Raw genomic sequence first — 26,017 nt, forward strand, 5'->3', positions numbered from 1 at the left:
TTGAGGTAGCGAGATGATATCCAAGGTGAAATGGCAAAAAGACATTCAGTAACACATGCCAACAATGCTAGAGAGATCTGGAGTCGATAGGTAAATTTGGGTATCATCTGCCAGAGCTATTTAATTTTCCATAATGAGAAATGGTATAGATAGAGAAGAGAAAAGACTTATGCTGGGTACATACTTAACGATGTGTACCCAGCACGATGTCATCCGCGACGAGTCCCTGCATACACACTTGCTGATGCCAGCAGCAATGGAAAGACAGCAGGGGCCATGCTGGATTCTGCAGCATGGCCCTCCCTGACTATATCGCCCGTTGGACCTGCATGCAGGTTCGACGGGCGATATCGCTGACGACGCACAGAAGCTCGCATCGTTAGTGACATAGCGTGTACACACTGCCCGATGTGGATGACATATCGTCTAGTGTGTACCTGGCTTTAGGACTGAGTGGTTCTTCAACTGATAGACAGAGGAAGTGGATCCAGAAAAGCAAATTGATCCCATAATGAAGGGTCATCATTACATAATGCATGGTAATAATGTCTGTTTGCTGAAAGAGATTCACACACACTGCCTTTTGTATATTCAACTCAGTCCTCTAATGAGCTCAGAGTCTGGCTGCCTTCTCTGTTTTGTCTGCACCTGCCTGCTTCATTTTCTACACCTTCCTCTTGTGTTATTGCCATGGTTGTGGTACTACTTTCTTCTCTTGTTTGTTCTTGGGGTGGGAAGCTGTCAAGTGTGGCATAATATGAATTTGGGTCATACTACAGTTGTGTCCTGCTACATCTTAGCTGCGTACGCAGCAAATCGCGATATGCATGGCGCGAGGCATGTACCCGCGAGCAGATATGCGCACTATGTTCGCATCCGTGCCACCATAGGAATGCATGGTGCGATCGCTGTGCGCACCATAGTGCCTATGCTACTGCGGGTAATCGCATGACGCAATGCATGCGCACGTTTGTAGCGTGATCGGCAAAGATGTAGCAGGACACATCTGTATGTAACATAGTATGTATTTGGGTCGTACTGTGTGACATAATATGTATTTGGGCCCTACTGTGTGACATAATATGTATTTGGGCCCTACTTTGTGACATAATATGTATTTGGGCCCTACTGTGTGACATAATATGTATTTGGGCCCTACTGTGTGACATAATATGTATTTGGGCCCTACTGTGTGACATAATATGTATTTGGGCCCTACTGTGTGACATAATATGTATTTGGGCCCTACTGTGTGACATAATATGTATTTGGGCCCTACTGTGTGACATAATATGTATTTGGGCCCTACTGTGTGACATAATATGTATTTGGGCCCTACTGTGTGACATAATATGTATTGGAGTCCTACTTTGTGACATAATATGTATTTGGGCCCTACTGTGTGACATAATATGTATTGGAGCGCAGATATGGGCACGCAGCAGAATCTGATGACCACTGAAAAGGCATGTGTGGTGGTCTGATGGCATGGCATGTGGGAAGATTGAGGGGCACTGACGGGGCATGTGTGGTGGTCTATACAAGTCTTTATATATTTTGGTTACAAATGTCTGGCTCCTAAACCTTTAAACTGTCTCCTAGATTTTACAAAAAGTTGTTGAGCCCTGAGTTGAGGGGCCTATTCATGAATAATTCAGAAGACAGTGCAAATTAAGGATCTGACTAGCTGCACTTTGCAGTGGCAGATCCAAACCCACCAGAGCAATTTCTTATTGCTATGGGGCCGGGACAGCTGCTCCAAAAAGCATACCTACCATCCACACTTTTGCCGCTGATGGAAGTGGCGAAAGTTTACACTGCCTCCGTCCACAGGGGCAGAATTAGGAAGAATGAGCTCTTTTTTTTTATTTTTAAATATTTTTTATGTAATTTAGTATATATTAGGCATGTTTCTCAAGATTCCAGATCCTCCAGCCTAGTGGGATGGCCGATTTAAAAAAAAAAAAAAAAAAATCCTGAGACGCTTAGTGCACAGGGTGGAGACAAACAGAGGAGGGTGCCTAAACATTCACAGTGTGTGTCTCTGACAGCACAGTACATGGATTATTTCGAAACTACAAGCAATACTTTTATTGAGCTCTATATTGTAAATTACAGGGATTGATATTGCTTTGCGACTAGCACTTTGCTTAAGCGCTCCTGATTCAATTCAAGTGTCCTACCTAGCCTTAAGGGAAAATGGAAGAGAAACTCCATGAGCTCTGGGAATTTTTTTGTGTGGGGCCCAGTGCAGTGACATCACTCTATGCAATGCAAATATTACCAATCTCTCTCTTGTGCTTTTTATTTTTTTTTTTTCATTTCAGTAAGTGTTTAGGGAGTGAGGAGTATAATGTTCTAGTTAATGTAAGCTTGCAAACCTCGTAGAATAAAAAATAAATTAAAAGATTCCAATTCATATTTCGATAGTTGTGAATAGGTTTCAACCTAGCGGAATGGTGACAGTGACAACCGTGATCCCTGAATTCTATTCTGCCCAATAAACGGTGCTGCAGTTTCCTCCTCCAATACAAATATTGGAAAACTGATTGATTGGCTTCTGTCTAAATTAACTCATAATTTTGTGTTGTACAGCATTTAGACTGTAAGCAGAGACTAATGTGAACAGTCTGCATAACATATTGCTATATAAATAAAAGGTTTTTAATGATGGATGAATGGGTACGAAGGCATCTATATGCATTAACACAGTGAGAGGGAGATAGGATTTGTACGAATCACATTAGACGTACATTTGTTGTTCATGAATGTAGTGAGAATTAGTGCATTATATTTAAACATATGCTTTTTCTTTTTCAACATGGCTATCACATTATCCATGATTGTGGGTCAGCATACTAATTTACCAGGGTTACTTTTCTTTTTCCATGCACGACAGTGAAATGTTAAAATGGATATTCAGGATAGAAACAGATAATGCTTGAAAAAATATTCCAAAAATCTAGTGTCTCTCTCTATGGAGACCGGACTCGTAATAAACTCAAATTGCTTTGCTGCATAGTGCTACCTCTCGATTTTATCTTGTAAAAAGCACAATAACAAATATGAAAATATTAAATGCTGTGTGCTTTTGTTACAGCTCAGTAAGAGACTCCTGTCTGACAAAGAACACACAGGCAGTAGGGGCTCCAGATTTAGTGGTATGAATCACATGTTCCTTAAGTGTTGACAATGGTACATCTAAGGTATTTTGTTGTACACAAGAGGAACAAAATACATCAATTGCACACATTGTGTAATAAAGGGACAACCAGCTTGCTTAAGCTTGAAATCCTCTGATTTTTTTTTCATCAAATAATGGCAGGCTTTAAGTGAATGAGTTTTCTGTTTCCTTGTATTAAGACTCCTCGCGCTTAAATAAGTCGCTCCAAACGGCCCTTCTCGTCACACCATATCCCGTGCAACTCTGCTTCAGCCGAGCGTCTTTTTCACCAGAAAATGCGTCTTAGTTGCAGTTGGACACAACAAACCGATTCACGAAGCGGCATTGATTAGTTTGATATGCGGCACTTGTATACCTATGTGAGTCTGAATCTGTATACCACGATGCAACGTCTGCTGCTTATTTTCACACCAAGTTTTGTTGTGCTTAGTCTACAGCAGTGATTCCCAACCTCGGTCCTCAAGGCACACTAACAGTCCTGGTTTTAGTGATATCCATGATTGTGCACAGATGGTGAAATCAAAATAACTGAGGTACTAATTGAGTCACTTGTGCTCTAGTATGGCTATCCCTAAAACCTGGACTGTTAGTGTGCCTTGAGGACCGTGGTTGGGAACCCATTGTCTACAGACTCAGTCGCACGCAGATATACAAGTGTTGCATATCAAATTAATCAATGCAATCTTGTGAAGCAGTTTGCTGCGTCCGATTGCAGCCATCGCATCACTTGATAACCGGAAGCTTGTGTTGCTTTTCTAGATGGCACCTCCCTTTCTAGCACCTGCTGATACTTATAAATTGATTGAGCAACCTTCATTCTGTATACACCTGCCATGAAGAAAACAAATTTTGTACTGCAGGGTCCATAGGGCTCCACAGGAGACCTTGGGGTATAGGCGATGACGTCAGTCTCGGCCACCTCAATAGTTAAACTTGTGCCCCCAGGATGCACCGGGCCCCTCTCCTATACCCCGCCCCCAAGCCAAGGCACCTCAGTTTAGTAGGTGCTCGGCACGGAGTCGGGTCACTTCAAGAGGGGCTGCATTGACAGCCCCAGAAAACTTTTAAAAACTACTAGAGTGGTCAGCAGGGGCAGTCCAGGGGACGCCCATGCTTCCACTCCGACACCCCGCCAGCGTTGAGATGCTGGTATGGCGCCAGGGATTACGGCAGGTGTCCGGGGATTTTGGCTAACTAAAGCCCCCAGGCGCCCAGGACTGTGGCTGGACTTCACGGGGGACGTTAAGGTAAGCAGCAGGCATCTGCGACGGGGTGCCCGTTGACATCACAGTCCTGTAGGCTTCCCAGGTGGGGGTCCTGTGGAAGAGCCATGCGTGTGTTAACAGGCATTGCGCCTGCTCTGACACTATACCATCGGGGATAGCGGGCCACAGCGTGCGGACGTTGTCGGCATCCTGGGGGTTAATAGCATGCCAGGGGAGCGGGCCTTCCCTGTACTGCACAGCCGGCCCCTCCCCCACTGCACTGCGCGCCTTTCCACTGCGGTCTGGCGGTTGCATGCAGCTCTCCTCCCTCAGACACACCCCCTATGAGTCCGGCGGCCATTTTATATGTGCTGAAGCACTGGTCTCACCGGGAGTTGCGGTGCCCGGGGCCCCCCTACATACCTCTCCTCTCAGCAGGTCAGTGTATGTAGCACTATTCCTACTAGACACAAGGTCTCGCTAGTTGATGATAGTGCAATATAGTGCAGGTTTTTCCTGGCATTGTATGTGTCTGTGCTAGTGCTGTCTGCCTCTATTTCTCTGTCAGCCATTTTCTCTATCCCTGTACTTTCTCTTTCACTAGCCCTTGTGGTGACAGTGCTGCTCAGGGGTTAATTTGCTTCACGGTTCAAACGATTATTGTGCTGAGGAGTTTGACACACATTTATAATGTCTGGCAGTGAGTCTGGTCACACTGATCTACCCCTCACACAGTCCTGCAACAGATGTTTGGCTGGAATAAGAGAGGGAGAGATTATTGTGGGAGGATTGTGTACCCTGTGTACCAGGAATGCAGGATTACCTGCTGGGTCCTGCTCTTCTCAAGAGCCTCCATGGGCTTGCTTTGCACAAGCACTAAACACCCTGATGGGTCGGCTTGCTGCACCACCAGTGACCCCACCATTGGGGTACACTGCGCAGCTTGCTATGCCATCTGCGTCACAGGGGACCCCTAGACAGTTGGCTGTGGCTCATAGTATGCCTTTACAACCTATTCCCTACCAAACACAGTCAGAACCTGTGTGAGTTAACACACTCTCCAATACAGTGCAAAACCTGACGGAGGTCTTACAGGGGGAGCCTTTCCAACGTTCTGTTAGTACGTAGACTGGGAAGACAGTATCTCTTTCCTATCAGGATGATGTGTTGACTGATGATGGGGAAATACAGGACTTATCTGAATCTGAGCTCCCTCTAAAAGAGGCGGAGCCCAAGTCCAAAATATATGTGCACGGCCTCATCCGTGTGACCATGGATATTGGGGATGAGGATACCCCAGCAGCCAAATCCAAACATGCTTACTTTAAAGAAGTTAAAAGTTCAGCGACAGCTTTTCCGTTGTCTGATCAGCTGGTTGAACACTTGGAAGAAGCATGGAAAACTCCAAGCAGGAGATTTCAGCCACAGAAGAGGTTGGAGACCACTTATCCGTTCGAGGAGAAGTACTTCTCTAAATGGGAAACTCCACCTCAGGTGGATTCTCATATTACGCGCCTTGCCAAAAGTGTGACACTCCCTATGCCATCCATGTCATCATTAAAGGATGTCACGGACAGGAAGGTGGAAATATGCTTAAAGTCCATTTATTCCCTTTCAGGGGGAGTGGCTAGGCCAGCTATGCTATATACTGGGTGGCCAGGGCAATGGAGCTTTGGGCTAATGCCCTGGAGGCGTCCTTGCCTGTAGAAGCTACCAGTGAACAAGTGGAACTGGTAGGTTTCCTCAGAGATTCAGCCACATATGTGAATGAGGCTGCTCTGGATTTTAGTATGCTAACATTCCGCATTACATCGGCTGCAGTGTCGGCTAGACGCTCTCTCTGGTTGCGATCTTGGAGGGCGGATGCTGAGTCAAAGAAAGGATTAGAAGGTTTACCCCTTAATGGCCAGGTACTTTTTGGTTCAGATTTGGACAAAACTGTGGACACTTTGGCAGCTGCCAAGTCTGCCTGTTTACCTTCGGCCCCATTACCCTCGAGTTCTGGAACTCAGTCATTCGGTCCTTCCACCCCCAGAGTAAGGCCACGGCTCAGACCTTTCGAAGACCGTCTGGAACTAAGAAAGTCACAAAGCCCAAAAAGCAGGCCTTGAGTGCTAGGCGTCCAGCTGCCAAGCCCGAGGCTAAACCTTCAGTCTGATGGGACGGGCCTCTCCTTGGGGGACCCCAAGGTGGGAGGATGACTTCTTCCGTTCGCCCAGTGTTGGTGTCATACCATAACAGACACTTGGGTAAGGGAAGTGGTCTCTCAAGGATACGCCCTTTCATTCCAAAACAGACGACCACATCAATTCTGCCTTACAGAACAACAAATGAATCGGGAAAAGGCATTGGAACTGCAGAGAGTGGTTCGATCTATGCTTCTACAGGGAGTTATAGTTCCAGTACCTATTCCCCAGAGGGGAAACAGGGTATTATTCCACTCTCTTTTTGGTTCCAAAACCGAATTGTACATACAGGCCTATCCTGGATCCCTAAACAAGTTCCTCAGAACACCCCGGTTCAAGATGGAAACCCTGCGGTCAATTATACTGGCTATGGAACCTGGGGATTTTATGGTGTCTCTGGACATACAGGATCCCTACTTGGACGTCCCGATAGCTTCGGCTCACCAGAAGTACCTCAGGTTCGCAGTGTTACAACAACACTTCCAGTTTCAGGCCCTGCCGTTTGGACTGTCCACGGTACCCAGGGTGTTTACCAAACTTATGGCGGCCTGACTGCAGCTGCAGGGGATCCATCTATTACCCTACCTGGACGATTTGCTATTGCTGACCAGGACTCATGCTACAAAGCCACGGTTGGTCGATCAACTGGAAGAAGTCCTCACTGACGCCCTCACAGAGGATGCTACATCTCACGACTTTGTTGGATTCTCAACAGAGGATTTTCTTAACCAGGGACAAGATAATTGCGCCGCAACAGCGGGTTCGCAGCTGCCTGCGCAGTCGCCGCATGTCGAACCACTCGGCAATGCAGTTGCTCGGCTCCATGGTTTCGACCTTCGACATGGTGGAGTATGGCCAATTCCATTCCAGGCCTCTACTGACACTGATCCTGTCCAGATGGGATTGATCTCCACGCCGGATAAGAACAGAGGTTGGTACTGTCTCCGGAGTTACGTCTGTCTCTGACTTGGTGGCTTCATACAAGTCACCTTACCAAGGGCCGCCCCTCTTGGATTCCAGAGTGGGTCCTCCTGACGACGGTCGCCTGTCCCCGGGGCTGGGGTGCAGTGACAGGTCCACACTTCTTCCAGGGAAGGTGGACAATGGAGGAGTCAGTGCTGCCAATACATATATTGGAACTAAGGCAGTTCTCAGGGCTCTTCAACAAGCACGGCTCATACTTCAGGGGAAACCCGTGCAAGTCCAGTCAGACAACGCCACCACAGTGGCCTACATAAACCACCAAGGAGGCACTTGAAGTCAGGCGGCACTAGTGGAAGTGTCCCGTATCCTGACTTGGGCGGAGGTGAATCTCCCACCCATATCAGCAGTGTTTCTTCCGGGAGTCCTAAACTGGGAAGCAGACTTCCGAAGCCGTCACAACGTACACCCAGGGGAATAGTCACTTCATCAGGAAGTATTTCAACTTCTGGTAAACAAGGGGGGCCTTCCCGAAATAGATCTGATGGAATCTCGGCAGAACCACAAGCTGCCAAGGTACGGATCCAGGACAAGAGACGTGGAAGCTCTGCTGGTGGACGCCTTGTCGGTCAAATGGACCTTCCGGTTTGCCTACCTGTTCCCTCCATTCTCCCTTCTACATCGGGTAATCCGAAAGTTCAAACAGGGAGGAGGTCTGCTGATGCTGGTAGCTCCAGCATGGTCCAGACGTCACTGGTACGCAGATCTTCAGAGTCTGTCAATAGACACTCTGATGCTCTTGCCGCAGCGTCCGGACCTATTATCGCAAGGTCCTTGCCTCTACCTGTACCTGAGTTGTCTGTCTTTGACGGCGTGGCTCTTGAGACTGCCCTCTTGAGTTCCAGGGGTTTCTCTAGCTCGGTGGTCAACACCATGCTCAGAGCTCATAAGCCTGCTTCTGCGAGGATTTATCAGTGTGTGGCACACTTTCTTTGAATGGTGTCGCCCCAGAGGTTATAATCCTCAGACATTTAGATTATCCATGATTTTAGCATTTCTACAAGCAGGCTTAGATCACAGTCTTAGCCTTGCTTCTCTGAAGGTGCAGGTTTCTGCCCTGTCAGTACTGTTTCACCGTAGGATTGCTACCCTTTCGGATGTACATACCTTTATGCAAGGGGTGCTTCGCATCCAACCTCCTTTTATCCCACCGGTGGCTCCATGGGATCTGACTGTGGTCCTATGGGCTCTACAAGGACCGCCATTTGAACCACTGGGCTCAGTGGATTTAAAATGGCTTACTATTAAAACTGGCCATTGCTTCGGCCAGAGGGGTATCAGATTTGGAGGCTCTTTCTTGTCGTCCTCCCTTTCTGATTTTTCATAGGGACAGGGCGGTTCTTCGTACTCGCCCTGGTTTCCTGCCTAAGGTGGTATCCAGCTTCCACATTAATGAGGAAATTGTAATGCCAGTCTTTAACTCCCCAGACCTCTCAGCTGGTGAGGCCTCCTTGGATGTGGCATGGGCTCTAAAGACCGATGTGGACCGTACCAACTCATTTCGGAAGTCGGACTTGTTGTTTGTCCTTTTTGGTTTCCGAAAGAAAGGATGGCCTGTCACTAAGCAGACGTTGGCAGGCTGGATTCGCCTGGCAATATCAGAGGCTTACATTCATGAGGGCCTTCCTATTCCGTCCTCTGTCAAAGCTCACTCTACTCGGTCTTTGGGTCCCTCGTGGGCAGCTCGTCGTGGTCCCTCAGCTGTTCAGCTGTGTAAGTCAGCCATTTGGTCTACTGTCCATACATTTCTAAGGTATTATGCATTCAATACCTTTGCCCCTCAGGATGCCTCCTTCGGGCAGCGGATTCTCCTCTCTTCACAGGAGCATCCCCACCCTTAAGGAGACTGCTTTGGGACATCCCCCAGGTCTCCTGTGGAGCCCTATGGCCCCTGCAGTAAAAAATAAGAGATATGGTAAGACCTTACCTTTGTTATCTCTATTTCAACGAAGTCCATAGGGATCCACAGGACTCCCAGCCTGTCGCACCTGTGCTGCAGTTGGGCTGTGTTCTGGTCATCGGTTTCCGTCTCCTTCTGTATGTGAGAGTGTGATACTTGTGTGTTCCAGAAATTCTTCCTTCTCTCTTCTCCTCCTCTGGCCATTGGCTTGTTACGAAACTGAGGTGCCTTGGCTTGTGGCGGGATATAGGAGAGGGGCTCGGTGCATCCTGGGAGCACAAGTTTAACTATTGACTGACATCATCGCCTATAACCCAAGGTCTCCTGTGGATCCCTATGGACTTCGTAGTAATAGAGATAACAAAGGTAAGGTCTTACCATATCTCTTATTGTCTATCTATCTTGACTATACATAGTATAAAATAAAGTCCCTGGTAGGCATCTGTCTGTTTGGGCTAATCTCGTGGGCCACTGGACGGATTTTGATGCAGTTTTCACTAGTCGAGGAAGGTTTAGGTGTAGCAATATTAATGTTTGACAAAAGGGAGCCAAGCAGCGATGATTTTAGTGAAGCCAGTCAATGAAAAACTGACATTTCAGTGCTTTCTTGGCTTACACTGCCTAAACCGTTAAAGATATATCACAATGTTAGACTTTTTTATACTATGTAGAGATTGATACGTATTATCCGGTTTCTCTAGACAAATTAATGTAAGCTCTGTTTACTGTTACAAACGTACGGTTTTTCCCTTTTTTACAGTTTGTGTAAAACTATTTAAGTTCAAATGAGTCCAAATCCCGGTAAGAGTCTGCTTTGGCATGTCAATACATAAAGCACAGGAACAGACACTTAATGTGGCTGGAATTGACCTAAGTGGAGACTGTTTTTCTCATGGACAACTTTACGCGGCCCAGAGTGTTACATCAAAACTCAATCTTTTCATGTTGACGTCAGTAGGAAAAATTACCAATGTTGTCTACAAGGTAATCTTAGAAGATCTCGGTTAAAATAAAAACAACGCTGTAAATTCAGAATTGCTCCAATGCGAAGCCTGGGTGAGTCACTAGAGTGTGTGTGCTGGCCGATTTCGACGAATCGTGACGACGAATCGGGTAAAAAAATTACAAATCGTGAGTTTATACTCACGAGCACGATGCCGATGCGCGTCCCCTCTCGTCGTACATCGCATATTCTGATCATCCGTGCTGTAGGGCAGATTAGCCAACCATGAACACGATGGAAACCGATCGTGAGGGTTTTTTCCCCTCATGATGAATCATACGATTCATTACACAATGCGGAATTTCACTGACAGAAGCCTGGACACGCCCCATCGCCATCTTGTGCAGCATCGTGTATGGAGCAAGACAGTCGCACATTGAGGAGCCTGCACACTGGATTCTTGTTTTGGACAATTTTTGGTGAGTATTGGTACAGTTTAAATACAACCACACTGACCACCAATATCTGCTCCCCACTGCCCACCAATGTGTACCACCAGGTAATAAATGCATGACCCAGCCACCGCCCACCGTATTGAGGCGGGCGGTGGCTGGGTCATGCATTAAGCTTCCCCCACTGCCCACCAATGTGTGCCCCCAGGTAATAAATGCATGACCCAGCCACCGCCCGCCGTATTGAGGCTGGCGGTGGCTGGGTCATGCATTAAGCTCCCCCACTGCCCACCAATGTGTGTAATATAACAAAAAAATAAATAAATAAACATGTATTTTACAAAATAATCACCATACATTACATTTAAAAACACATTATTTAAAGCTGGGGGTCTTCTACATTTCGGTCTCCAGCTGTTGTGGAACTACAGATCCCAGGATGACCTGCCACCCACCTTTGAAATTATTTGTGGGGCTTCCTGGGATCTGTAGTTCTACCACAACGACAGGCCCAAAGGTGGAAAACCCATACTGTCAAACAAAGGAAAACATTTTATTAAAAAGCAATGAACACATGACATTCCTGTAAAAGAAAACACGATTAGAATACCATAACAAACCTTTAAAAACCTGTAAAAAAGAAAATATTAAAACATTAAAAATGTGAACTATAACAACATTATTTAACAAAACTATATACACAAATATTTAAATGTCCTTTTTTTTCTTATTCGTAGATAATGTCCATGGATTCTGAATGTGAATTCGTTACAGGATTCATTGAAATCCTGCACTCGAAAGAGTGTCTGTGGAAGATCAGTTCTCGGAAGTACCACAATAAGTCGCACAAGTTGGCCGCACTAGAGGAACTTTTGGTGTATACGAAAAAATACATATCTGATGCAGACCTGAAAACTGTACGACAAAAGATTCAAAATCTCAGGACAGTGTACATCAAAGAAAAAAAAGAAGGTGGATGACTCCCAAAAAATCAGGAGCGGGCACAGATGAAATATATAGTCCTGCACTGTGGTACTACCATATGATGTCATTCATCAGTGAACAAGAGCCTCAAAGGGAATCTATCGTCTTGATGGCTGAGAGTGAGGGAGAAGAGGAGGTTGCAGAAGTCTTGGTAAGTAATGAGACATTTTAAACCAAAATCCTTAATGTTTTTGTTGTTAAATCCAAAATGTCCAATTTAGTCAGTAGTTCACAGACAGTCCTCCTGCCATGGTACAGCACCTGGTCCATTGAAATAGGCCATGTACTCCTCCCTCACTTCTTTGGCACTTACGGTGGATGTTGTTGTAGTTGGTGGTGCAGACACAGATGTCAAATGTTCAATGTCCTCCAGGAGTCCTACATCTTCTGGTCTAGCTGGGACTGGTCCTCGTTGAGTAGATTTTCTTCACCAAAAGTTGTGCAGCACACAGCTCGCCATCACGACCCAGTCTATCTTCTCCACATGTAGATTGATGGTGGTGTGGAAAGTGCGGAAGCAGTTGCTCATTATTCCAAACGCATTTTCCACAATGCGCCGTTCCCGGGATAGACTTTAGTTGTAGTTGTTCTCTCTGGTCAGGCCCCTGTGTGCAAATGGCTTCATCACATGTTCATGTAATGCAAAAGCCTCGTCTGCAACGAAAACGTAATTTAGGCCGTGGTTTGTCTGGTCCAGTGAGGGCAAGTTGAGGGTTTTGTTGGCGAGTCTCTGGTAGAAAGCTGTCTTTTTGAAGGACCCACCATCCGAAGCACGGCCATTCTTGCCGACATCCACAAACAGAAATTCGAAGTTGGCATTCACCACTGCCATGAGAACGGTGCTGAAGAATCCCTTGTAGTTGTAGTAATATGATCCGGTGTTGGCAGGTGGGTTGATGCGGATGTGTTTCCCATCGATGGCTCCTCCGCAGTTAGGGATATTCCAACGTTGTTCAAAATCTTCCGCAATGCTGGTCCACTCCTCCACGGTGTTAGGAAACTGTAAATATAGTAAAAAAGGGGTTAAAACATGACTATAATATTTTTTTATATCTTTTTTTTTCTATATAGACTCCCACCCAACACCCTGATTTATCATCCACACCAGACCTCAGTGGTGACAGTGAGCCAGAGAATACCACACAAGTGGAAACTCCACTTCCACCTGGACCCTCATCTTCTCAACAACCCCAAAAAAAGAAAAAAAAACAAGGGAGAAAGGAGAATCTTACTGAACGTGAGGACAATATTTTCCAAAACGCAGAACGGCTGCTGCAGAAACCCCCAGATGCAATAGATGATCTCACAGCTCATGTGAACAGCACATTGAGAAATATGGATACAGATATCCAAAGAAATTTTCTAAGGTTAACTCACGACCTGTTGAGTCGCTGTATGATCAAAAATCTCTCAAATTCTACATACATTGCAGATTCAATGCTATTTTCCCCTGCCCCAAATAGGCATGTCCGTCCCCCCCCTGCCCAGTTAGATATTACTCCCCCACCAAGCACCAGCACGACCTTGTATAATGCTCTGCTGGATGCAGCGGATGAGTCCCCCCAATATACAGAGATGTAAATTTTTTCTTGCATTTAATGTCACCAAATTTTATGATTTCTAATAGGTTCTTGCTGCATGGGATAGGGTGGTGATGATGCCATTTGGACAAGGTCACTACGCACATGGCACAAGTACACATTGCTGGAAGCCGGGACCACAATATATACTTGTGCCATGTGTATTGGCCTGTTCAAACTGGCGTATGACCCACCCTATCACATACAGCCGGCTACCTATTGGGATTCATAAAATTTGGTGATAATGTTCTTTTGTGAACTTGTTACAAAAAAAGTATATTGCACAGTTTAGTGCACACTTTCAGTTGCCTGCAGGTCAGTGCACATTGTACTAAATGAAGGCTATTTTTTACTTTATGTTGAGTAAAAAAAATAAAATAATAATTTCTTTAAACAAGAAACCAATGTGTGGTGGTTTTTTTTAACTTACCTTGCAATACTGGTACTGTAGCACTTTCACGATGGCTTTGCAGGTCTCCGGAATGATGACGCCCAAGGACTGAGGTGAGATGAGTGTCCCAAACTTCAGATCTTCAAATGACCTTCCTGTAGCCAGGTACCTTAGGGTAGCCACCAGTCTGTCTTCAGCAGGGATTGCCCTCCGCCACCTTGTGTCCTGTCTCTGGATGTGGTGGGTCACCAGATACAGCAATTCTTGGAAGGTGGCGTGATCCATGCGCAGGTTGTTCCGATAGTCGTCCGGGTTGTTCTCCTTGATCTCCATCAGCAGGGACATGTGAGAGCGGGTATCCCTTTGTAGAAGCCACTCCTTGGTCCAGCATGCTCTCGTCCTTCTTCGCTGGGCCCTCTTCCTAATCTCCCGGACCCCAGCTTCAGCGACCAACACTCTATACTGATAGGGATGCATCCGTACAGAATTCAGGAACAGGATAGAATGCAGGTAGGTAGCACACACTTGCAGGTAGAATAAACTTTGTATAAGGCAAGCCAAATACAAAGAGCACAGTAGCAATGTAGAGGATTCAGCAGGAATACGCCTAGCCTCATCTAGTAGCAGAGCAGAATGTACACAGAGTTTAAAGGGTGCCTGCTTTTTATTCTCCCTAGATAGCCCCTCCCATTGTTATGGCTATTTAAATTTCCCACCAATAGTCAAGAGCCTGTTTTTTTTGGTTTTTTTAAACTCAGGATTTGTTATGGCCAACCTCACGATGCGTACGATCCGATAGATCGTGAGATCTATCGACAGATTGGGTGTCTTTTTTCCAAAATCGTGATCACGACGGCAAGGGAGCTCCAGTGAAAGTTCAGGAAATTTGCCAAAAAATCGTATCGTGAGCACATCAGTATGTGTGTGGGCACCTTAAGAATGCTTTCTAATATAGAAATGTTAATAGTTTGCATTTTGTTCATTGATAAAAAATAAAAATCAAATCAATATTTGGTGTGACCACCCTTTGCCTTCAAAACCGTATCAATTCTTCTAGGTACACTTGCACACAGTATTTGAAGAAACTCTGCAGGGAGGTTGTTCCAAACATCTTGAGAACTAACCACAGATCTTCTGTGGATGTAGGCTTGCTGAAATCCTTCTGTCTCTTCATATAATCCAAGACTCGATGATGATGATGTGATCAGGGCTCTGTGGGGGTCATATTATCAATTCCAGGACTCCTTGTTCTTCTTTATGCTAAAGATAGTTTCTCTTATGTTCATATATATCATATATATACCATATGTTTTTAGATTTCAAGGGAATTATACACCTTATTTATTAGATTTATTTTATTTTTTTTACCTATACTTCATTTGTCCTTACTGTCTTCCTGTCTTGCATTCTTGGAAAATGTAACCTTGCTAATAAACAGTGAGGAAAAGCCTAATTGCAATGTGCAGATGAAACACACCATTGTTGAGAAAATATGTTTTAAAATGGAGCAGCAGCTTGTGTTTCCCTCTTGTTGCGCTATGCTGACAGTCCTTTGACACTAATCTTATGTGAACCAGTTTGTTGGAGCTGGCATGTGTATTATAGTATAAGCACAGTGAACAGGGATGTTTCTACCCTGAGCAGAGATTAACTGGCCTCGGGTAGCAGATAGAGATGATGATTATTTTATTTAAAAATAAACAAAAATTAAATAATGACAAAAGAAGTCTATTACTAAACTTTGCAATTTCATCGATGAAACCCAAGCATTAACCATCCAGCGGCTTGCCTCCCACCCTCCATGTGTATTTTTCATCTGTCTGTCACTACCACTCCTACAATACTTCCATGAGGAAGTGGGCAGTTTATTTCCTTCAGTCACTTAAAGAAGTAAGCGTTGTTCAAATCATTAAACAATGTTTATCTGCCTCCTTCCTCTTTTCAGTGTTGGAGAAGCAGCAATCACTGACAACTAAAGGCCCCTACACACTACACGATTTTGTTAACGATTTGGCCGATTCCGATGCATCGGAATAACAAATCGTTAAAATTGTGCAGTGTATGCACTATATCGTGCAGTACGGTCGTCAGTCACATCGTCTGATCTTTTGTACATGCAGTCAAATCAGACGATGCGGCTGATGACCCCATGCAGTGGTATGTATGTTGCGGGGGCTGACCTATCGGTAGGTCGGACACCGGATCATCGAGTGTGTAAGGACCGCCCGATATGTCGGCCCGTCGCCGGGTGGGTCGGCTGTTGCGTCGCTGAGTGTACACGTCGTTTAGTTTATACCCAGATTAACACAAGTTTTGGAAGACTGCAAGGAGCTCTGTTCTTGATAATTTTTAAAAATGTATTTGAAATAAGAATCTGCTTAGCAGAAGTGGAAGCAAGTCATGCCAGACGAACTTATACCCCCATGCAGCAAACAAGGCTGGGTAGGTGGAGGCGGAGTCTTTACCCTTCGCTGCAAGCACGCAGTATTGGCTTGTGGCAACTTTTACTGCTTATGGGAGACAAAGAGTGGAAGATCTACACATATGAACTTCCATTTAATATTTTTGTATTTCTTCCTATGCAGAAAATGGCTAACTTTCTGTAGTAAACTACAATATTAATTAGTATGTAGTTTATTAGGACCAAGTGAACCTGATCTCTTAAAATCAAACCAGCCATAGACGAACAATGTCTCGAATGTCTCTAAAGTTGTAAATAAAACACTAAAATGCTTCCACAACGACATAAAGTAAATGGTTTTGAACAGAGATCCACAATATTTGTCTTATTTCATTTAAATTTTTAATTTTCATAGTTAAATGCTCTTTAATGTTCCATTATAATATCCTTTTAAAAACATCATCCTTTAAATGAACTGGTCATCTATTTGTAAGCAATTATAGTTTTGTTTTCTCTGTCTGCAGCTCCTGCAATATCTACATGCCATTGTGTTAGCATTTGACTTCCAGAAAAGAGGACTTTGGCCTTATGCTAAATACTTTGGGGTACTAGATGACCTTATCTACCATAATATCATTGTTGACCTTCCTGTGTTAGAGGCATAAGCCATACAGATGGTTTCACGCTGTATTCTTTCTTAATTGACCTCACGCAATAATACAGCAGTATTATAAGAGTAAATCCTCAAAGCCGTACTGACAGGAGAAACCATGTCCTCCTCTTTTGGCATAATCTGTGATTTTTATTCTGTGCTGTGTTTCACTTACGATGCAGTTTTATTTTCATTGAGATTTACAATGTCATTTAACACTGGTTATCATTGATTGCATTTGTTCAAAAATAGTTATAAATTGTTTCTTGATTCAGAATTTTGTTATTCCTGCTTCCAGTGACCACTTTAGCTTCTGTTGTAACCTATGTACTAGTAAAGAGTACTTCCTTAAATTATGACTGATCATCACAACTTCATCAGTGTTTTGTTTTCTTGAGTGTCTGTGTTTTCCTTTTAGTTACGTGATCAGCCAGATCCTGTCGGACCAGCCCAGAGATAACATAGTAGAAAATATTCAGAAAAGGCTGATAGAAATTGGAGAGAATGTGGTAAATGGCAGCATACCCATTAGCCAGTATGAAATTAACAAGGTAAATTCTTTATGAGCAGTGATTATTTGTTTTTCCTTTTGTGTCTATCTGATGTACAGTAAGTTTTATTAACTGTCAGTAAGTTAAACCCTAAACAAGTATTCTGAATCATTGTGTTTGCCCCTCAGTCCTCTCATCTGCTTCTAGAATCTGCTTTTTTCCTTAGTGTTGTGGGATATACCGTTCGCCATTCAACTGCAATGGTATGTAATCCAGTGGCATTTGTATTTGATGTAATTGTGAACGTGGTATGACCTCATTGGGGGTGTGGGTTTCAGGTAGCCCAAGCAAGGCAGGCTAACACGAACCCCCCCCCCCCCCCCCTCCTCGTTCTGGGTGCCGGCTGTCTGTATTCCACCATCGGCATCTCCAGCAGATCCGGTGCCGGCAGTCGGCATCCTGGCCATCGGTCAATTGACCGCAACCCGTGTTGCACAATGGTGGTGGCAGCTTTATTCTTGCATGGTACAATTTGTTTTGGTCACTGGACAACTAAATCTGCATCATAAAAATGCACTTCAATCCTTGCTGCTAAAAATGTGTGCCCAGACAAGGTCAATTGTCAGACTGTAAGCAGTTCTAAACACTGTGAAGGTTGCGACAATAACTCTATACCTTGTTCTGCACTTATGGCCTCTAGGTAGGGGTGGGCAATAAGCACCCCCTCAGCTGTTGTAGAACTACGCATGCCATTATACCCTGCCAGTGTTTTTCGATTTGGAAATGCTAAATCTGGGAATTATAGCTGCTTATTGGCCACCCCTGCCTTAAGGTGTGCTGTCTATTCATTAGGGATGTGCTGCTCTTATACTAGTGTTTAAGACTCCCTATGATGTCATGCACTGATTAATACCTCCAGATAATGTGCCTCTTCACCATTCCACATTTTGATCTTTCAGGCCCTTACAAAGGATCCCCAGGATTATCCAGACAAAAAAAGTTTACCACATGTGCATGTTGCTTTATGGATAAATTCACAAGGAGGAAGGAAGATGAAAGCTGGGGATACTATCTCCTATGTTATCTGTCAGGTATGTTCTGTTTCATTCTTTCCTTAGACTAGTAGCACCATTGTTTTCATACTTCTAGTCCAAGTACTTGTTAGTTCCATATGTTATATAGAAAAGGGGGCCCTAGACTGCACACCCTAAATATATATATATATATATATATATATATATATATATATATATAATGGGAGGTGCTACCTGTGGAGACTATTGTTGCAAACACAAGAAGAACAAGTGCACAACTCCAACATTGCCCAAGCAACCTCTGAGGGTACACTTTCTTACACTTCACCTTTTCTCATTAGAGTGATGCCCTGGGGTGGCTCAGCTGGGCCTGTTTTGGGGTATACTGCGCTCTGGATTTCAACCCCAGTATGTTAGGGACCTACCCTCAGAGGCTACCTGGGCGCGGTGGGTAGGCCCATAACCATGGCCATGATTATGCTAAAACCTCTATTGCAGAATGTTATTGCATTATGTATTATATATAATTAGTAATGTTGGAGTTGTGCACTAGTACTTGTTCTTCTTGTGTTTGCAACAATAGTCTCCACAGGTAGCACCTCCCATTTTATATATATATATATTTATATATATATATATATTTATTTTTAAGGGTGTGCAGTCTACGGCCCCCTTTTCTATGTACTCTGAAGGTATGAGCCGCCTTCAGCCTAGATTAGCACCCCATCTCCATTGGTTTTAAGCAGGCATTCTGGCATTTTGCCTGCACCTTGGTACAAGCACAATTCTAGGTAAGTCCTGTAAACTGTTATACTGCAGTGCAGCTATGGGTTGATTTTTGGGGAGTGTGTCCCCTGGATTGCTTTGGTTGGGCTGCTTCAGGGCATCGCATTATAAACACTTTTTCTTTCTTTGCACTTTCAGCACCTCTATTGTTTGTTTAATATATATGTATTATTTTTAAACCTCTATTTTCTCCTCCTTATATATGCAGCAGTAGCTGCTCTTATCTATCGTACACTTTCTTACACTTCACCTTTTCTCATTAGATTGATGCCCTGTGGTGGCTCAGCTCGGCCTGTTTGGGGGTGTCCTGCGCTCTGGATTTCAACCCCAGTATGTTAGGGACCTACCCTCAGAGGTTACCTGGGTGCGGTGGGTAGGCCCATAACCATGGCCATGATTATGCTAAAACTTCTATCTATTGCAAAATGTTATAGCATTATGTATTATACTGTATATAATTAGTAATGTTGGAGTTGTGCACTTGTACTTGTTCTTGTGTTAGTTCCATATGTTGCCTGTTCTACAAATACAGGTCTTTTTTTGAGGTTTAATATACAGTAAGTGCCCCATCCATTCAGGTAAGGGGTTGGGAAATTATTTAGTTTTTTTTTTTTAAGCTAGCCCTGACTATAATTATTTATTGATTTAGGCCAGTATCCAGATAGCCCCAATTATTTTTCTCACGAAAAAAACAGGCTGCTATCGCAATTTTTGTTCGATGGCCATTATCGGGCTATCAAATTAGAGAGCTTTTTTTCCCGCAAGAAAAATTTCTCATTTTCGTGAGAAAGCACATATGGTCCGTGAAACCTGTGTGTGTTCGCAATCGCCGACATGAAAACGGTACTGTTTTCGGGTATTTTGTTAAGCCTGACTGAGGCAGGTGAAACACAATCCCGGATAAGTGCCGGCTTTTGGGGCTAATTGGATAGCCACGGGGGATCCATTAGCACCCGAATAATGTTCGGAGCTAACTCAATACCGGCCTTATAGTTTTCAAAAGGAAGCAGGAGTACCACTTCATGGCAGCATAACAAAAAACTCGGATCTCTACACAGACAATATCTTCATGATGTTCACTATAATGGGATAAATGTTTATTTTAAATTTTGACGTCATAATGTACTGTAGCGTAGTACAGTATGTACTGAGAGGGAGGTGTCTACCGAGCACAGTGGTGTGGCTATATTATGGTTGCTTTGCTGACCTCATGTTAAGCTCTAGAATCTTAGTAAATGTCTGTTTTATATACACTTCTAAGCAGATGTTATATTTTTAAGCTTAATGAGGAAAATGTCTGGTAATCCATGTGTCCAAGAAAACAAAAAATGGCTAAAGAACAATAGTTTATACACATTTTAACTCTGTAAATACATCAAATAGCATATATACCAAACATGATACAATTTGTGTTCTAGGTTTAAACCTTTGTATGCTTGCTCATATGATTCGAGCACATTGTCTGCATAAAGAACCAATAGTCCAGCCCTATCAAGTCAATTATCCTTCTGATTATCAAATTTACTGACCTGTCTGAAAACAAAACAGGTTGTTCAGTCTCTTAATAATGGTTGGTCAATATGTATTTTTAAAAAGAAAAGTGGTAAATTCAGACACCCGACATAGTAGCTTTTACTGACACATGAAAGTTACCAATTCATATTGGATTAATTTCTACCTTAAATTTTGTAAAAGTGATATCAATTTATATTGTAAGATCTGAAAATTGACTAGCTGTGAATTTCTGTGAGCCAGACAAAAACTGAATGATTATTAAATGCAGCTATCAGCACCTGTTCCTGACCTCACCAGTGATGGGAAGCATAAATCTGCTGTTCCAGTCTCTTTAAAATAGACCTTATGTGCTTGCCTCTCTTTCATGTAGGACGGGTCAAATCTTAGTGCCAGCCAGAGAGCATATGCTCCCGAACAGCTGCAAAAACAAGACAACCTTTCCATTGACACACAATACTACCTGTCACAACAAGTCCACCCAGTAGTGTCTCGAATCTGTGAACCCATAGACGGGATTGACTCTGTGCTTATTGCTGCATGGTTAGGTATGTATGTGTCACGTCAAACAGCTTTTTTTTATTTTTGTCTTCTTAATAAATAGTCATTAAGCTTGTACTGCAAATATGATTGGAACTAAATCAAACAGTCTCTTTTTTTTCTATTTGTTAATGATGTGTCCTGTAAGCTGATTCAAATTTCCAAACATCCAGCACATCTTGTTGAAGAAGATACTTTGACCCCTTGCAGGTGGCCACAAACTCAGATCTGCTCTTGCTGAGCATAACATGGAACAGCAGGCGATTACATGGCACTGTCTGTTGACAGATATGTTTTAGTAATCTGGGAGTTCCTCTGCCATATTTGGCTAAATACTTTTTGTCCCTCGTAAACTTGAAATTTTTAACAAAACAAAAAAAATTATAACTAAAATGAGCAATAGCCATCATTTTACAGTTGAAACTCATACTTGGTGGTTATAACACAGTAGGCATCGACAAGTTCCCGGCAAGTCTATCTGATGTTTTAAAGAGGCAATTCTTTAAAAGGCAAAACAGACTTGATTTTGCCTTTTTAAATGATTGCCAATTTAAAATATTGGGCAAGCGATTACATTTTACCCCATTGCCTTGTCCTATTTTTACTTATACAACTCACATCATCAGTAAATTCTGCCACATTAATTGAGCAGTAATTTATTACAGGACAATAATATAAAAGATATAGATATATACTGTGTGTATGTATGTATATATATATATATAAATATATATATATATATATGTGTGTGTGTGTGTATATATATATATATATATACACACACACACACATTTATTGATGGATTTTTTTTTTCTTATCATAAAAGTGGTATCCTGTATGAATCACGTAATGTGTTTGAAACCCTTTAATCCTTATTCTGTTACTTTGGGGACACATTCTGCAAGTCTCGCCAGTTTTTAGAACTTACTATGTTAGTTATTTGGAAACAAATCTTTTTTTTTTTTTTTTTGTAGGTAAGCTTTTTTGTTTTACAACAATTTTATTATTTTTGCTCACATACTTGAACAACTGAATTTCAGAGTTGAGATAATCTACAGGAGAAAATGCTAAATAATTTTCTTTTATATAACATAAAAGTAGATTGTAGGGCTCAGACTAGTTTAAGTACTACTGAGTACAAGAATGCCATAGTATACTTTTGGTGACATAGTTTTGGCACCGAAACCAGATATGCAAATGTCTATGCAAACTTTTATTCAATGCTGGCCACACTAGATTACATCTGCTCAGGCAGTTTCCTTGTTTTCAATCATATTACTATGACAGCAATCAACAATGGTCCTGCCAACCAAACTGTACTGCTTGTGACCATAACAGGTGTGGCCAGATTGGATACAGATCAGTCATTGGCCTTATGGACTCGTGAGCTCCTTTAAAAGTTGAATTCTAAGTTTTAAACACTGGTCTCTATTATTTTTTTTTTTAAATAATTTAAACTCAGAAGCTGATGAAAAAATAATAAAATAAAATATTTTTTACCCAGAAGCTGATGTATCTTAATACAGAAATAAAAAATAAAAATTGAGCATGGCACACATGAACAGTAAAACTCCATTGTCCCTCACAACACTGATATATTTGAAACCCTCAAGTGCTAGTGGCATTGAGAGCTTGTGTTCATGGGGTTTCCTTATGTGCGAGGACATATGCCGCTTATTCTAATTGTTCTATTTCTGAGCAGCGGATATACCTGGAACTGGAAGGTGAGTTTTCTATAATGGGCATCAAGCATATAAGAAATACGTTACTGACTCATTCCAGCATGAAACACTTATGTTCTTATTCTAACTATTAAAGGAGCAATCGAAGACAAAACAAGTGTTTACCTGCATGCAGATTAACACAAGGTGAAAACCCAATTTTAACATCTGTTTAAAACGTCTGGTTTAGAAGTTACCATGCAAAATTCATTATTTAGGGAATGGTATGGTGCAAGGAGTCATTGTTACTTTTTATGGTCTGGTAATGTCTGTGCACCAATTTCTCTTCTATGTTAATGGATCAGCTAGCTCAACTGCAGTGATGAGATTTATTAATATCAATTAATAATTGTATTAGAGTACGCAGATATACAATTGTTGCATATCAAATTAATCAGCACAGTTTCCTGGTGCATCCTAGTCACATCACATTGCGACTTAGATGCATTTTCCGTACAGAAAGATGCAAAAAAGACGCCCGGTTCTAGCGGAGTCTTACGGGACCAGGCGCTTGGAGAGGGGCTGTTTGGCACGACTGCAGCAAAGACGAGTAAGGACACATCTGTATACTTGTCTGTTAGGCTAGTACATATTTTAATGGGGCAATCCCCTATTTTGTATCAGTCGTCTGATATACCCCTTAGGACTCTCTTCTTGCATGTGCGTGTAATATGCATATAAACTGGTCTGGCAATAACGGCTATTGTTGCTGTAACATTTTTCAATTTACTTTATATAAACGTATTCAGTATCCTGCATGGAGCTTTTAAATGCCAGTGAAACACAGTATGTATGCAAGACCTCTGTTTGACCAATACAAACATCCACTTCCATTGAAAAATGGATCTTTGAAATTTTCCAGCTGTACCGTATATAGTGTTATGCACCACTTTGCCTAGCTAACATGCTGTATATCCTTTTGTGTTTGTTTTTGCCTTTTAATGTTTTGGGCCTTAAAATATTGCTTGTGTTAGACTTCTTAAATGTCAGTATGCAAATCGCCTGAATGAAGTGCATATTAAAATGATTTCTTGCGTCACTAAAAAGCTGATGACATTACATGATGTTGGAAAATATTCATACATATTCATGTAAATTAAAAGAATAAATTCTAATTTAAATTAAAGGAATCATTTACACTGGTTGCCTCTAGGTGGCAGCACTGGCTACTACAATCCTTCAAGAACAAAAGGGAATATCCTTTATTTTGGTTTTACCTAATTTGTAGCACTGATTTAACTAGCAGTTCTCTTTATTTTATACATTCTTGGTCCAATTTTATATTTTCTTTTATAGAGTTCATAAAGTATGAGCAATTTGACAAATATTTTGTAGGAAGCCCTAAACTAGCATACTTAATGGGCAGCCAAGTAAAACTAAATTGCTGCGAAAAGTTATTTATTTAATTATTTTGCATTTAAAAATAAAAAATCACAAAACTTTCTACATGAGAGTTTTAATATGCTTCATGGTAAAATCTAGAGTCTTAGGCAACTTCCAAGCGTATTTAAAAAAAAATGCAAGTAAATATTCACCCCTTCCTCTAAAAACTGTAAATTCCATTTTCCCTCTCCAAGGGAGGGAATAAGATAAAAGGTTATGCTGCTAGCTACAGTGCTAAATGATACAAGCTGCCATGATCCAGAGAATAAATCTGAAATAATTAACAAGGCCAATTGGCTTTGTCAGTGTCATGAAGTGATAATGGAGCTGGGTGCAGAAATGAGGTTTCATCTTGGCCAGTTCTCAGGGTCTTCCCTCCCCATTGTTTTTTTCTGAAATGATAGTTGCAGCTTTCCCTCCTGGGAGCTTGGTGTTAAGGTTTTGTTTAGCAAACAGGGGGCCTCCGGCAGGTGGATACAGCCTGCTTGCCCTTAAGTTGAGCCAGTGAACCATACAGCATTTTAGGAAACTATATGGTATATGATAGTGCTGCTCCTCCCTGCTGTGCTATTAGGGTAGAACAAAAAATAATCAAGAGAAACTGTTGAGATGAAATACCCCTTTTGGTCTTTTGTAAATTGTATTTCGGAAACATTAAAATGTTTTCTATAGTCAACATTTTGGTGCACTGCTTGGGGAATATTGCATGCAGTTTTCATATTTCTTATGTAAACCAGGTCTGGAAGGTGTCCTTTTAATTTACTGTATTAAACTAAATTTGACTCTTAAATTAAAAATATAACTGCTGCTAAGTGGTTAATTGTCTTAGGAGACTAAAGTGTGACTAGAATGGTGCCACTGTAATAGAACATTTATGCAGCTGACCGAATGGTAAACTTAAATACCAGCCATGTAATTTTAGTATCCATAAAAAAGGCTGATAATTGGATGCTCTCCATGTCATGTGATATTTAGTTTTCCTACTCCTCTTACTCTTTATGTTTGCTCTTCAAGGGCAATTAACATATCCTGCAGTTTATTATGTAACGCCAGAAGAGAAAGTGTTAAACAGATTAACAATTATGAGCTGTGTCTGAGGACTAAACATCCCCTACCTCATTGCTAACTGCTTTAACTTGTCACATTAAATGAGGAAAAGTATTTTTAAAATATTGATGTGTAGGCTCTGTCAAGAAAAGTCGGCCTTTGATTATTCATTTGTTGTCTATTTATGTATGCCTTTACACACTTAGCATCCAAGAAAGAGTTTTTTTTCTTAATACCAGTTAACACCTTTTCTATGGCAGATTGCTCAGATTGGTGGAGTATGCTAATTGCCTTGCTGTATGTAAATTCAGAGCTGCACATGTAAGATACAATTCCCTAACTTGTCACCATATTAACAACATTTCCTAAATACTTATTGAAACCATACCTGCCCAACCATAAGATACAATAAACACTTACGGAATATTTTATGTATTTTAGAACGGATATCACTCGGTATTGCTTACACGAGCAGAAATATGATTGTTGAGCTCTATTTACTCTTGCTTTGCAAATACTTTTCTACAGGAGCACCATAACCTGTCAAAGGAAAGCCTGAATTGACCCTTGTCTTAAGTCCAACATTTTCCCTATATTGACATGACCGAATATTTTATTTTATTAGTTTTTTTCCTGTGCTTTCT

The 26,017-nt window shown here is 42.3% G+C and overlaps 1 protein-coding gene across 1 annotated transcript in view; it reads left to right on the forward strand.

The window, feature by feature from the left end:
* The window catches only part of POLA1 (DNA polymerase alpha 1, catalytic subunit), a 477,386-nt gene that overhangs the window by 213,826 nt on the left and 237,543 nt on the right, over positions 1-26,017 (forward strand). The window contains exons 29-31 of the mRNA XM_088451643.1: positions 17,278-17,410; positions 18,310-18,441; positions 21,056-21,230. Coding sequence (XP_088307769.1) covers positions 17,278-17,410; positions 18,310-18,441; positions 21,056-21,230 — 440 coding nt within the window. The remainder of the gene's footprint in view (positions 1-17,277; positions 17,411-18,309; positions 18,442-21,055; positions 21,231-26,017) is intronic.

Source organism: Taudactylus pleione, unplaced genomic scaffold (genome assembly GCF_031769625.1).
Source record: "Taudactylus pleione unplaced genomic scaffold, aTauple2 ptg000026l, whole genome shotgun sequence".
In the NCBI taxonomy this organism is placed as follows: Eukaryota; Metazoa; Chordata; class Amphibia; order Anura; family Myobatrachidae; genus Taudactylus; species Taudactylus pleione.